This window comes from Curcuma longa, chromosome 4, assembly GCF_044706935.1.
Source record: "Curcuma longa cultivar G26 ecotype Majalengka, Jawa Barat chromosome 4, ITB_CL_G26_1.1, whole genome shotgun sequence".
In the NCBI taxonomy this organism is placed as follows: domain Eukaryota; kingdom Viridiplantae; phylum Streptophyta; class Magnoliopsida; order Zingiberales; family Zingiberaceae; genus Curcuma; species Curcuma longa.
This window is the reverse complement of record NC_133864.1, coordinates 7,130,521-7,144,971: the sequence shown is the minus strand read 5'-3', so window position 1 is coordinate 7,144,971 and position 14,451 is coordinate 7,130,521. Positions and strand designations below refer to the sequence as shown.

Genomic DNA, 14,451 nt, shown 5'->3' with positions numbered 1-14,451 from the left:
TTTTGAGTAAAGACAAGTGGAGCAGAATCCTACAGCCTTCAATCTTTGACTTCTGAAAGATTCTGATCGTATGCGATTTGATTTTTCAGCAAGAGTTAGACTTCACATCTGCTGGTATTCTCTGTTGTTAATGACTCACAAGTGATCATTGTTTAGTTTTTGCTAATAACATACTGCTATTTCTTACAGAACAAATGCAAACACCAGTCCAGTCAGCTAATCTCAACACAACAATGGATATATCAAGAACTTATGACTACTTGGATTCTCTAATGCTGTAACATTTGTAGCGTGGGAGCTCCGTAGTCGACCGAATTCTGCAACATTCGATCGTAGGGATTGTTAACTGAAAGGCGATTAGAGCGAGCAGCCATCACAGGGGAAGGCTGCAGCAAGTTGGATTTAGCTTCATGAGGTTGAGGTCTGCTAATTGTATGCCCAGTGCTGCTTCCTCTGCCTTGAGGCACTTCATGGCTGTGCTTTCCTTCGTAGGTCGTGATCACCGATCTCGGGTCGGTCGATGCCCTCTCCACATGCTTCCTGACCGGGCAACCCATCGTCGTGCATTTGTAGTAGCTCCTGTCGATAGATATGTTAAACTTGAATCGACTAACCACCTATCTACATGATGGACCACAACAAAGACCTTGAAGCTCTTTCTCACCTTGGGTTTGGATTTCCTTTCACCACCTTCTGCCCATATTTTCTCCACCGATATCCATCGTCAAGGATATCGACGTCGCTTGGAGTTTGCACAACCACTCTAGGCTCCCTGATCGCCCTACTTCCGGTGGTCGACAATTCCTCACCATCACATTCCTTCTTGCTGTACAAATTTAAACTTCTTAGATCCTAAACATACAAAAGTTACTTCTTTCTAACAAAGTCATGATCAAGCTCACCGCCGCTTTGCCTCGCATTCATCTTCATCGAATTCCTCTGCGTCTGTGTTGCTCTTGTGCGAGGTATCGGCGTCGTCATCGCCGAACGAGACCGACGAGTCGGCCGGCGTGAGAGCTGAATCAGCAGGCATGCTTGCTTCAAAGGGCAGAATGGCATGAGTCGCCTGAGCTGAGTTCCTCCTAGCGGACTGAGGCTTTGGGTGGTTGTGGCTGCCCTTGTACACAATCTCAGTGATCTGGCCGTCGGCCGGCGACCTCTCCACCTTCTTCTTCATCGAGCAATTAGGGTGAGTGCACTTGTAGTAGCTCCGCGGGTTCTCGCTCCCTCTCACGTGCTTCTGCCCGTACTTCCTCCAGTTGAATCCATCATCGGATCTCTTCTCTCTCGGCGCCTGAGAATTCCCTTGCTGCGTTGGGATATCAGAAGAAGCACTTGCTCTCGCCGGAGCTCGCTCCTCAACTCTGGCTCTGCAATTTCCGGATTCCAGCACTCCCTGAGCGATCGATCGATCGATCGATCGGTTCCAAAGGATCAGATCGAGAAGAGTAAATTGAAGTTACATATCAAGAACAGGAAGAATTACCACTGTGGAGTTTGGCAGTTGTAGTTGACTTTGGAAAGAGAAGTCAGAGCAGGCTCTGTTCTCATCTTTAGCTCCCGGGAAGCCCCAGCTGAGATGCTGTGCAGGTAAAGATCCAGTTGTGGGAGAAGGCAAGATCTGTCGGATAGATCGATACAGATTCCGTGATTTAGTTTCTACAAGTTAAAGAGATTCAATTGAGGAATCGAGCTTGGTTCGTTGACTTACTGAGGAAGAGGAGAGGAGGACAGGGGAGTCCAGGAGGTCTGTGAGGCTGAGGCCGGTGGGGAAGGAGAAGAAGGAAGGGGAGAGGGGAGGAGGGGAGAGGGGGAGGGAGGGAGGCGGCGCAGACTTGAACTTGGCCACGCCGCCTCCTGCCTCCTGGCTCATCCCGAGCCGCAGAGGCTCCTGATCATCACTTCCGGTGAGCAGCTCGGTGAAGGAGGCGGCGAAGGGCGAGGAGAAGGCCAAGGCCAAGGCCGGCGGCCGCACCGACTCGCCGGAGCTGCTGCGGATGGATGAAGCCATGGAGATGGTGAAGAGGAGAATGCGGTGTGCTTCTTATGAAGGTGGAGGACGTAGGAGATGCTCATTTAATTTAGCAGAGGAGAGATTTGGAGCAAGTGTGAATGTGCGACATGGATGGTTGCTTCGAGGAAGGGGATGAAGGCGTTGACTTGGAAGGCCGTCAAAGATGGTGGGTTGACTAGTAAACCGGCCTTTGCTTACCACTTGCGTTAGATATTTTTTTTTAAATAAAAATTAAAAAAAATATTTTTAATGTTATTATAACAATTATTATAATATAAAAAATAATTTAAATATGATTATAGCATTACATAATTATAGCAATTATAATTTATAATTACTATAATTATATAATTATAATAATAAGTATGAAATTTTAATTGTTATAATATAATATTGATTAATATTGATTATAAATGAAGTATCTATATTATAATAATTATAAATCATAATTATTACATTATAATATTAATTAGAGAAAAATATTTATGTTGTAATAATTATGATAGGATTTAACGTATTTTTTATAAATATATTATTTATAAATATAATAAGATATGAGTATAATGACTTATCATAATTGCTACAATAATATAGAGTTTTCATAAATAAAAATGGGTTGATATTAATGTCCTTTTTTATTCCAATTAAAAAAAGATTTACCTTATTTTTTTGACAGAGGTCTAAGATTGACAGTTTTGAAGGCCATTTTTGTAAATAATTTTTTATAACAATATTAAGATCGAAATAAAAGTGGAGGTAGGAGGAGGACTATAATGATAGGGTTTAAGGTCTTTTTTAAGTATTTGAATAATAAGATATGAGCAAAAAAAAGTGAAACCTTTTGGGGAGAGTCCAAGAACAAAGTCATGAGGATTTAGATCCAAAGTGAGACAAATTCATATCATTTTGTTCTGAGATAACTCCTTAATTCCATCAGTATAACTTTTTGATAATCCTTTAGAAAAGATAGAATGGTATATCAATATTGTTAAAGATGGAAGGATCATTTTTATAAATATATTACTTATAATAATATTAGCGATCAAATTAAGATCTATATCATGTTATAATGACATTGTAGAAAGGTGATTGGGATGACTTTCCTTTGCGCCTCTAAATAGAAGGACAAGAATACGAGGTCCGAACTAACTTATCCATGAGAACTTTTAAATAAGAGAGTTGTATCAAATGAATAGAAGGAAAGCAAATTTAGTCAATATCTTTGTTTCCAAGTAAGGTGACTACTTCGTCTCATATCAAATTTTTAATAAAATAAAAAAAATTATATTTTTTATTAGGAAAATATATTAATTATACAAGAGACTTGTATCATTTGTGTTAGATCAGATGGTTGTTAGGAAATATAGCAAGAAATCTAGTGTTAAGATTTGGTTGTTGGATTATGTCCACTAGATATTAAAATCTGTCCACCCAATCCCATCACTCAGATCTGTGGGACCCTTTGGAGCTGACCCTTAACCAATCAGATTCTCTTATTTTTAGAAAATAATAATAATATTATTATTATTATTATTTTTATTATTATTGATCAGAGATTATGAGTTAGTTGGCTGCTGCTCTGCCACTTGCTAACTTGTAAAGTATTGCAAAATAGTTATTACAATTAATGGTGATGGCTAAATCACATTGGATGTGAGTTTTTTTAAAAAATAATTTAGATATTTAATTTGTTATGATCTAATTAATTTTAGAGACGATCGATTCGATCCCACGAAATGTGAGTTTGATTGTATTATTGGAAGGAATTTAATTTATCATTTTTATCCCCCCCCCCCCCCCCCCCCCCCCCCCTATACACCTTTCGCTGTACAAAATTATAAAGGTCCAATATTGGATGTTGTTTTTCCTACGGGCACCTAATATTTAGAACGCTTTAGTAGTTAAGGGTCAAGATACTGTCGGTCAGTAAATTAATGTGACTTATGAAGTACAACATATATTAGGATAAATTAGAATGAGAGCTATAGCTATGAGTGCTACGGATGGATTGATGAGAGGAATGAAAGTGATTGATATAGGAGCTCCTCTAAGCGTTCTAGTTGGCAAAGCTACACTCGGATGAATTTTCAACCTCACAAAATGAAATTCCGCTCCGTCCTTGTTTATATATGCAATCTTAAAATGATTGCCCTACAAAAGAATAGCGCACATGTGAATGCTCATATTTTTTAGAGATGTTTATGGAGATCTTTAATCTACCATATGTTTGTTTCACGGAGATTTGATGGTTGCATTATGTCTACTACATGATTACGATGACGATGATGATGATTATTATTATTATTATGTGAAACAAACATATGGCAAATTATGAGTTAGTTGGCTACTGCCCTACCACTCCCTAACTTGTACTCAAAGTAATGCAAAATAGTTATTAGAATTGATGGTGATGGCTAAAACACATTGGATGCGAGTTTGGTTGTATTGTTTAGGGTCTAGGGTATATGAATGGAGGGCGGATGGGAGACGGCCGCCTCCTCTTCAATGTAAACATATACCTTTTGCCCCTCGTATGAAATTTATGACTTCATTCTTTTTCTACATAAGGTGGAATTTGCCATCCTAGCGACCCCACGAAAAATTATATTGGGTAAATTTTTTATAGTGATCGGCTCTACCGTCGAAATGATTCCATATCAGAAAACTCCTTAAGAAATTTTTTGGAGGTACGGTACCACTATGTTGATAAGAGCCTACTGCCGAAACAACACCTCAGCCAACAAATACATGTTGCTAAGATGACTCGAATCGAAACAGCACTTCAGTCAACAAGGACATATTGCTAAGAGGACTCAAACTTGAAACCTCAAGCAACACATGTCTCCATACTTACCACTTGGGATAAGATACTTCCACTTATGACTCCATTCTTGTATATACATGCAATATAAAAATTAGTACAAAAATGATTACCCTACCAAAGAATAGAGCGCATGAATGCCTTTTTTTTTTTTTTTTCTTTTTTAGAGATGTTCATGGAGATTTTTATGAATAGAAGTTAGTAGGGTTGATTTTGAAATTTTGGAAAGTCAATTTAGAGTTAAACATCATTGAAAAATTCTAGATGAGAGTTTTTTTTATAAATATAGTTTATAAATTTCATTCGTGAATATTATTCATTCTTCATGAATATTAACAAATTGAATACATTTGTATTCAAGCTTATTTATTTAATTTAATGAGTTATTCAAATTTATTCATTATATTAAATTGATCAATAAGATGATATACTTATAGAGTATAATCTTCAGTAATTTTAATTGAATTAAGTGAATAGAATAATTAATAAATTATTTTTTTCTATAATAAAAGACTTTAAGTAAATAAAATAAGTCAACTTGGTCAATCACGTTAGTTAGCCTGTCACATCAATATGATTGATTGGGCTATATGAATCGGTCAAATGGGCCAACAAGATGGAAATGTTATTCTTTATTAATTTAGTACGATAGTAACAGATGAAATGAACTTCAAATAATAAAAATTTAAATTTCATATAGAATATATTACATCTAAGAGTTTAAAAAATTTATGATATTAGACTGTCCATTAGTATCCATCTGTGATACGATTAATCAGATGATAAAAAAGAAATGATATTTACCATGAAATGGTAGCATGAAATTGTAGCATGACACTCACAATTGCATGCAGTGAGTCCTACTGCATGCCAGTGGGATCCACTGTCAATGTGAGTGTCATGCTACGATTTCATGCTACGATTTTATATTGTGTATCACCATTCGATGATAAAATTAGATATCTTATGCGAGCTGATTGAGCTAAATGGGCAACTAGATTTTATTGAATTGAGCGAGTGTATAGAAATCTCGATCCAAGTGACTCGGACATTTTAGTCAACTGAGTCAGGTCAACCAACCTAGGAGGGCTCTATAGATCCATCCACTTGATCCAAGTGGGTTCTACATTCACATTCCAGTTAACTAAGCTAAGTCAATCGACTTAGGTGGGCTAGATGGTTTGAATGGATTAGGTATGGCAAAGCTAAGCTGATTAGTGAGCTCGATAAACTCGACAAGTCAAATGGATTGGACTAACTTAAATACCGATTGTTATGGATTGATATACCCTGGTCAAGAAAGTCAATATTAAGTTCAAGGGGAGATAACACGTCGAACGACCCAGTCGACTCCATGCCCAATTGGTTTTGTGCTCGACTGGCTCTGTGTCCGATTTCATGTCCGACAGACACCGTGCCAAATCAGCTTCGTGCCCCATCGACCTCATGGTCTCCCGACAGGAGTCGACTCCCCCATCGGCACAACTTCGCCGAGTCTGCACTTCTGCCTAAGTAGTTTCGCTCCATCACCACTACTTCCCTCATTTGTTATGCCTGATGCCGCCTAAAAGACATGTGCAATGGTAAATACTTAACGGTAGATAACCTACCATATTAGTACAACATGATCTTTTATCGAACTAAGTATGAGTGTTGAGACCCTCCTTTGTCACGATGAGATATTTTTCTTACTTTCAATGTGATATCTCTTCCGAACACTCTATTAAAGAACTCCGCTTCCCGCGGGTATATGTACGTGCACATGTGCACATACTCTTTACTCTCATTTTCTATTTTTTTTCTATTCTTCTTCTCCATCTCTGATCGATGATGAACTGACTTAAATGTCGAAGTGGCTGAGCTAGGGCACCCTTGACCTCCCTTCTAATTCTCTGTCCCTTCTTTGAAGTCCTGTAAGATCACGGTCTTCTTCCCGTGGCTCGTGGACTCCGTGCAATCTCGTCAACGCAAGAGCTAGGTGTCGGGTGACTTATGTTCCATCTCAAATAGGAACAACGGAGGCGATCTCAAACAGGAACACCAATCGAGCAGCTAAAATGACTATGCAAGTCGATTGAGCCGAGAGATCTAACTATGTTCCATCTCTATCATTCACACTGAGATGGTCAAGATTTTGATTCTCTCTCTCCCAAACTCTGTCTATAAATACATCTCTCTGTCCCCGGGACAATAGTGTCACGGTAGGACATCTAGATTGTCACTTAGGTACCTGCGGTTCGATCTCCAGCTATGACGTATTTGCAGAAATTTTCCTCCAAATGGAGAATGTAATCAAAGGATGATGGGCGTCTGAGCTGGTCGCTGCGTGCACTTCCCAATTTACCCTTGATAGCTGGTGGGAAACTTCTGTGGGACCAGATCGGTCACCCCTTTATAAATACATCTCTCTGTTTCACTTTCTTCCCGAGATTGTTCGCAATGACTGCTGCGGAAGTGATGCCTGAGAAATCTCTTGAGGGGAAACGTGTTCATGTTTGGGAAACGGCCACTCCTCTGCAAAAAAGGTGATCTTGTTCGTTTGCTGCTAAAAGATCTGCAACTCTTTTCTGTTCTGTGATCGTATTTTGATCTCTCTGTTTCTGTTTGTATGTAGGCTCGAAGGCAAGGTGGTGATCGTCACGGGCGGTGCGCGCGGCATCGGCGAGGCTACGGTGCGTCTCTTCGCCCGGCACGGCGCGAAGGTGGTGGTGGCCGACGTCGAGGACGTCGCCGGGGAGTCTCTGGCGGCGCGCCTTGGCCCTTCGGTGAGCTTCGTCCACTGCGACGTGCGCGAGGAGGCGGACATCGAGCGGCTGGTGGACCGCACTCTGGCCCGCCACGGCCGCCTCGACGTGTTCTGCAACAACGCCGGCGTGCTCGGCCGGCAGACCCCGAGCAGCGACCGCAGCATCGCGGCGCTGGACGCGGAGGAGTTCGACGCGGTGATGCGCGTCAACGTGCGCGGGGCGGCGCTGGGGATGAAGCACGCGGCGCGCGCCATGGCGCCGCGCCGCGCCGGGTGCATAATCTCGGTGGCGAGCGTGGCCGGGGTGATGGGCGGCCTGGGGCCGCACGCCTACGCCGCCTCCAAGCACGCCGTCGTGGGGCTCACCGCGAACGCCGCCTGCGAGCTGGGAAAGCTCGGGATCCGGGTCAACTGCGTCTCCCCCTTCGGAGTGGCCACGCGGATGCTGGTCAACGCCTGGCGCGAGGTCGAGGACGACGGGGAGCACGAGGAGGACGTCGATCCGGCGGACGCGCCGCCGACCGCAGAGGAGGTGGAGAAGACCGAAGAAATGGTGAGGGGGCTGGCGAACCTGAAAGGCGTGACGTTGACGGCCAGGGACGTGGCCGAGGCGATCCTCTACCTGGCCAGCGACGAGTCCAGGTACGTGAGCGGCCACAACCTCGTCGTCGACGGCGGCGTCACCACCTCCAGAAACCTCATCGGACTGTAATCTCTGCTCCGTCGCATTACTCGATTGTTCCTTCTTCCTCCTCAACACTGATATCATCAGATCGTTGTTCAACTGTTCAAGCATTCTTCACTGCCTGTAATTGATTCACCGTGGAATCAAAAATCTCTCTTCTATGCGTTTCCAACGTTCTAACTGATCATCACAAGTCAAATGCTTGGGTTTCTTGCATTGAGCTCGTCCAATCTTGGTCTCCATGTTCATCTCCTGTTGAGATGACCTCACCGGCCACCGTCACCTAGCACCTGAGTTGACCTTGTGGAAAGGAAAGAGGATGACGGACTCTGTGATCCTGCAAGCATCAAAGAGATGAGAATGAAGGTCAGGAGTGCCTTGACTCAACCACTCTGATGTTCAAGTCAGTGTTTTTTGTATCGGTCTAAGAAGAAGACGGAATTTAATTGAAATAGCATAATGAGTGTGTGTACCTATAACTGTGAGGAGGGGAAGTTATATAGACGACAGTGAAAGAGATAATTTATCTTGTCTTAATTAAGGAGAATATTCGGTGAATTTTGTCAGAGATGTCCTATAAGGAAATCACCGCTGTAGTAACGAAAAGTCATGTCATCCATCATCATACTGCATTATTATGCCACAGGAATGAATAATTTCACGTGGCTACCTATATCCTCTTGGCGACGGCTTGACTGATTGAGGAAGGGGCATAATAAGTGTGTGTACCTGTAACTGTGAGGAGGGGAAGTTATATAGACGACGGTGAAAGAGATAAGGAAAACCTATTTTGTCTTAATTAAGGAGAATATTCTAGTGTGGAGATTTTGTCAGAGGTCCCACTCAAGTAAGGAGAGTGTCTCATCACTGTCGTAGTAGCAAAAAGTCATGTCATCCATCATCATACTGCATTATTATGCCACAGGAATGGGGGTAGGCCAATCATACCATCACGTGACTGCCTAATCCTCCTGGTGACGACTTGACTGACTGAGGAAAAGAAGTGGAATCGGTTGAGTGCTATACAAGGCACTGAGGGAAGCGTTGTTGGCCGAGAGAGGGAGCCCGAGTCGGAATAGGTTGGGGGACCGAGTTGAAATGTGACCAAGCGGAGCCTTAAAGTTAGAGCACAGGGTCGGGAGAGAGATCGGCTGTCCAATCCCAAGCTAAGCCTATTCGTCGAGTCGGGCGTTGAATCCTAACCTAAGCTGCCCTTTCGTGTTGCACTCGGGAGTCAGAGCTGAGCAGACTAAAGAACTGAAGCGATCGAGCTAGGGGGGCAGAGTAGTCAGGAATCGAAGCTCTGAGTGGGCTACCGCATAGAAGTCGGATTCTAGATCAAGGTAGGGGTTTGGGTCCCAACCAGAATTAGAGATCGGGTACCAAATCGGGACGTAAGATCAAGTCAATCTTTCAATCTGACATGTCATCTACTCGGACCATACTTTGACTTTCCGAGTAGGATCCTGCCAACCCATAACAATCATAATGCTATTTATATAATGGCATATATTTTTAATTCATCTCCAACCTCTGCCAAGTTTTAGGAGTGCCCATGATCTCCAGCTCTCTGTCAGTCAGTCAGTCAGTTTACTGAAATGGCTATTTAAAGCTGTTGAAATTCTTTCTTTATTCTTAGATGGTGAGGATTCAGTATCATCCTACAGTACAATATATCTTCAAATCTTCCAGCTAGCTCCAGTTTGGGTGTTAACTAATTAATATATCTTTCTGGATTAATCAATTAATCCAGGAATTGAGGAGTGCGTGAGTTGCGATGAGCATTGGGGAACAAGGCCGAGACAGGTGAGGGCTTGTGCAGCTGTCACTGCCTCGATCTCACAGTCAACGAGAGGCAAAATAATAGTCAACTGAACAAGTTGACTTTGCCGTCCGAGCACAAGTTGTCAAGATTTGACAGCTGGATTGAGTGAGCATTACATCAGGATCTAGAGGTTGAGGCATCCAATTTGTATTTATGAATGAACTGATAGGAAACTCAGAAGAAGGGCAAGCTAATCGACAGAATTAAAGCTCTGGACTAAGCATAGGATGGAATGGTTGAAATGGCGAACAGCTATGATCATGTCGATTGGCAGGTTGGTTCTTGCCCAGTCATCCCGATCTAGGGTTTTCCTCGCGAGTCACTTTTGGTGGTCTGCTGAAAAACCTATGGTCAGTTCACCTTCTCATGCCTTAAAAAAAATAGAAAATTAAATATTTTTTGTGATCACAAGGTACTTGTATAAAATTGAATGTTGGACTATAAAATAAACACATAAATAAAAAATAAAAATCACAAAAATGAATATATTAAAGTAGATATGTGGACATACGATGATGAACAAATAAAAAATAAAAATATTAGAGAGAAAGACAAAATTATACCTATTAAAAAAAATCCAAGAGACACATTTAAAAATGTATGAATATGTATTTAGGTGATAATAAATATCCTACTTAGGCAATGTGAGACTATAATAAACATAAAAATTGATCAAAGAAGAGAAAGATTGATCTTTAAGACTTAGTTAACAACTATAAAATAGGATAAATTTTATTTAAATATAAATGAAGATATAGTAGGGGATCAAGTTCAATGATGTAAGAAGAATCCATATAGTCAACCCTATTTAATAGGATAAAGATTTAATTATTGTTGTTGTTGTAGCCTTCTATGTAACATGGATTTTATCTTAGGCCTTCTATGAAGTCCTAAGAGGCATGTCTTAATTTGGGTGATTGTTGATAAACTGACTAAGACTACTATAGTCCACTCCTTGCTTGTCATAAGGAAACCTCACTAGACAAAAAAAAAAAAAAAAAGAGAACTGTGTTGTAGAGAGCTCATAAAAAAAATAGATCCGCTATATCAACGACCCCCCTAGAATTAGTCCCATGGATATAAAGAGAGAGGTTCATTCAAGTACATATACATTAAACGCATTTATAGAAGGCTCATAAGATTGCATAATAATATCATTTTTTTATCACATAAATGGACAGTCGAACATACCTCCTAGATGTCCAACTATCTACTTCAACCTTATGTGTTAGATTTTGGTAGGAGCTACGAGGATCACTTCCACTTGGTCGAGTTTGTCTGAGATTTCATAAAAAAGAAGTTGCAAGACTTGGACAACTTGTGGAATTGTTGTTACAAACAAATTCATCCTCTCCTTTATTGAATTCTTCATGATCTTATGATTTTGCACATGTAGCTTGTTGGTGGCACAACTTGTATGCTTGTTGGATGAGACACTCTTTTCTGGCACGATCAGTCCCACGACCATTTGTGAGGAGGTAAATCGAGAAATCTTCGAAAACAAAATAGCCGCGTATTGCCTTTCGTCAGGATTCAAACCCTTGTCCTCTTCTACTGCATCGTAACCAACTCAGCTATGCCTCGGGGCCAATGGATGAGACACTCGATCACATAGAACTAATGCCTAATATATCATAACATGGAAATTATGATAACTGAAAAGTAATAAATGTTATGAAATAAAAAAAACTTCAAGAGTGATGAAAGGTTGAGCCATAAAGTTTGTATAACTAAATGTGGTGCTTATTTGTATCATCATTATTTTTGTTTTTTTATTATTGTATCACTGGTTTGGCAGAATTATGGTTGATACTTTATATTTATTGATTTGGCATGTTCACTAAATGTGGTGCTCCTTTGGTCGTAATAAAAATTGGACTTGTTAGGGTAACCATAGACGACTTATGGTCACGTATAACATACAAGCAACTGTCGGGATCTTATACGAAAAATAATAAATAAAATAGTATTCCATGTGAATACAGTATACATGTCTGATCGAGTTGTCATATTTATTCCGTGAACAGAACAATCCCAACATCAACTTTGATTCGGCAGATCTCAGCACGATCAAAATAGTCACGCCTCTTCGATATCCACATGAATACGTCATTCGTTCGTCGCACGAACACAACTTTCAAGAAGAACCACCTTCATTATGCTAGCAACTTGGATGGTTCAACCAAGAGGAGAAGAAAAGGAGACTAGAAATATATAATATTTACGAAAATGCATTGCAAAATGACTTTTGTACTCATCCAATGAATACAAAAGATTTTATCTTTTGCTCTCCTTTTCATTAATACTCCATTATTCTCTATTAATGGACATTAATCCTCTTTAGTGGTTGAGTCTAGTCCAATGAGTCTAATTTGAACTAGACTTAATCCAATAATCCAATAGTTATATTTATTTAAGTCTAACTCAATGGGTCTAATTTAGATTAGACTTAACTCTATAATATTAGAGTCCATCATATTTTAGTCAAATTAAAATAAACTCATTTCTAAATCAACATGTTCTTTGTGTGTGACCCAATAGGTTCTTGTAACGTTGACAATGTCACTAAAATAACATTTTATATACATAAGCAATGAATGACATCCAACAATGCATCATTGCTACTCAAGTAATAAGAATGTTGAGATTCAACCTAACCTTTCTGTGTCTATTATCTTGTATAACTTGATCCTTCTATCATCGATATCTAGATTGATCCATAAGGGATAGACCGTGTCATCCCCTTATTAATCTTTGTGTTCCTTGATCTCCAAGTAGACTCACTTAACCAAATGAGTTCAATATCTCATATTGACTTATTTGAGTATGTCCATGCATTTTAGTAGTCCTACTTAATCAAATGGCCCACAGATATCACTTCCGTCATATGAAAGGGATAGATCTCATCTATATCATTTACATCCCTTTACATAACTTATTTCATACCCAGTGATCAACTTTATAGTCCACCTTGTTACAAGTGACGCTTACCGATACTAAAGTACACAACTCCTTATATAGGGAACTATAATGACTTTAGGTCTAAGACTATTTATACTAATAGTCATTATGAGAATGTTTATGATGCTTATATAACGATTCATGAAACATTCTCATGACAAGTCAATTCAGTACATATTCTCTAATATATACTCATGTGTCAACTTGATATCTTATATCCATGACTTGTGAGATTAAGTCATCAGTTGACTTACATGCTAGTCTCAACGTATTAATATTAATATTGCATTTGTATATTAAAGCATAACTAGAAATAGTTAAGAGTATTGTTCGATATATCTCTATAGTCTCCTACTATCAATTCAACTAATTGATATGATGTAGACTAGAACCTACTATCCTATGACATTATTATACTTATTTATCTGACACATATCTGATGTAAATATAATAACCATAAATTTTATATTTTATTAATAAAATATGATACAAAATTTTTTTGTCAATCATATAATTGACTCTAAGAGCTAACACTAACACAAACATATGCACTCATGTATGTGTTAGGCTCACTACAAAATTCACATGGCATATATGGAAAAAGGTTTATGCAACACACATGGATCACCATGTTCTTTGTTGGTACAATTTATATTTCGTGCAAACACAACATTACGAATCATATTGAGTCTTGTATGAGCCGACATGTTAGACTTCTACCAAGTGGTGAAATCAATTGACTCAATAGATTTAGCTGAACTAGTGCCTCAAACTTGTGTGATCCAATAGCCTAAGATAAAACAACAGATGGATACATCCAAGAAACACAACCCAACTAAAGAGTCTAACTAGTTTGCATAAGGTTTAGAAATGAACAAGGCAAAATCACTTTGAATGCAATAACCAATAACTCTTAGACAAAGCTCCAACCATTGGATTTACCCACTCAAGTAGGCAAATCTTTTTCAATAGTGCAAGTTGTAGAAGAATGGATGATCCTGTTGCATTCAGAAGAAATTACTATTGATGAGGATGAATTAAGCCTTATGAAAATCATGTAGTTTAGATTTTGTCAATCAGTTGACTGTGTTCCATTTTGGCAGCATTACTTAAGAAGCATTCTTTGTTCTAGAGTTCCAAGAAATTTGGAGATTAGGAACTCAATATCAGACAAGGGTGACATCTATTGAACAGACAGGTAGATCACAATATCTAAGGATTAGCTTTTAAATGTCACTGAATCTAAGTAAACTCTTGTGAGTCTTCAGGACTGGAATGAAGCAAAGTCATACCTACTTAAGGTTCATATTTTAGATGATACAGGGCACCTTCTAGAGTTCGAAGAAATTTGGAGATTAGGAACTCAATATCAGACAAGGGTGACACCTGTTGAACAGAC

At 39.7% G+C, this 14,451-nt stretch overlaps 2 protein-coding genes across 2 annotated transcripts; one reads left to right on the top strand and one right to left on the bottom strand.

Moving 5' to 3' along the window:
* Positions 1–93: 93 nt before the first annotated feature.
* On the bottom strand, positions 94–2,119 carry LOC141826046 (putative WRKY transcription factor 26). The gene is made up of 5 exons (XM_074713300.1): positions 1,712–2,119; positions 1,487–1,621; positions 903–1,396; positions 665–826; positions 94–579 (listed from the first exon to the last, which is right to left on the bottom strand). The coding sequence occupies exons 1-5, from the start codon at positions 2,009–2,011 to the stop codon at positions 270–272; spliced, it is 1,401 nt and encodes a 466-aa protein (XP_074569401.1). The 5' UTR covers positions 2,012–2,119; the 3' UTR covers positions 94–269.
* A 5,155-nt stretch (positions 2,120–7,274) lies between these two features.
* Positions 7,275–8,484, top strand: LOC141826047 (sex determination protein tasselseed-2). The gene is made up of 2 exons (XM_074713301.1): positions 7,275–7,360; positions 7,450–8,484. Exons 1-2 carry the CDS (start codon positions 7,275–7,277, stop codon positions 8,291–8,293), a joined length of 930 nt encoding a protein of 309 aa, XP_074569402.1. The 3' UTR covers positions 8,294–8,484.
* Positions 8,485–14,451: the final 5,967 nt, after the last annotated feature.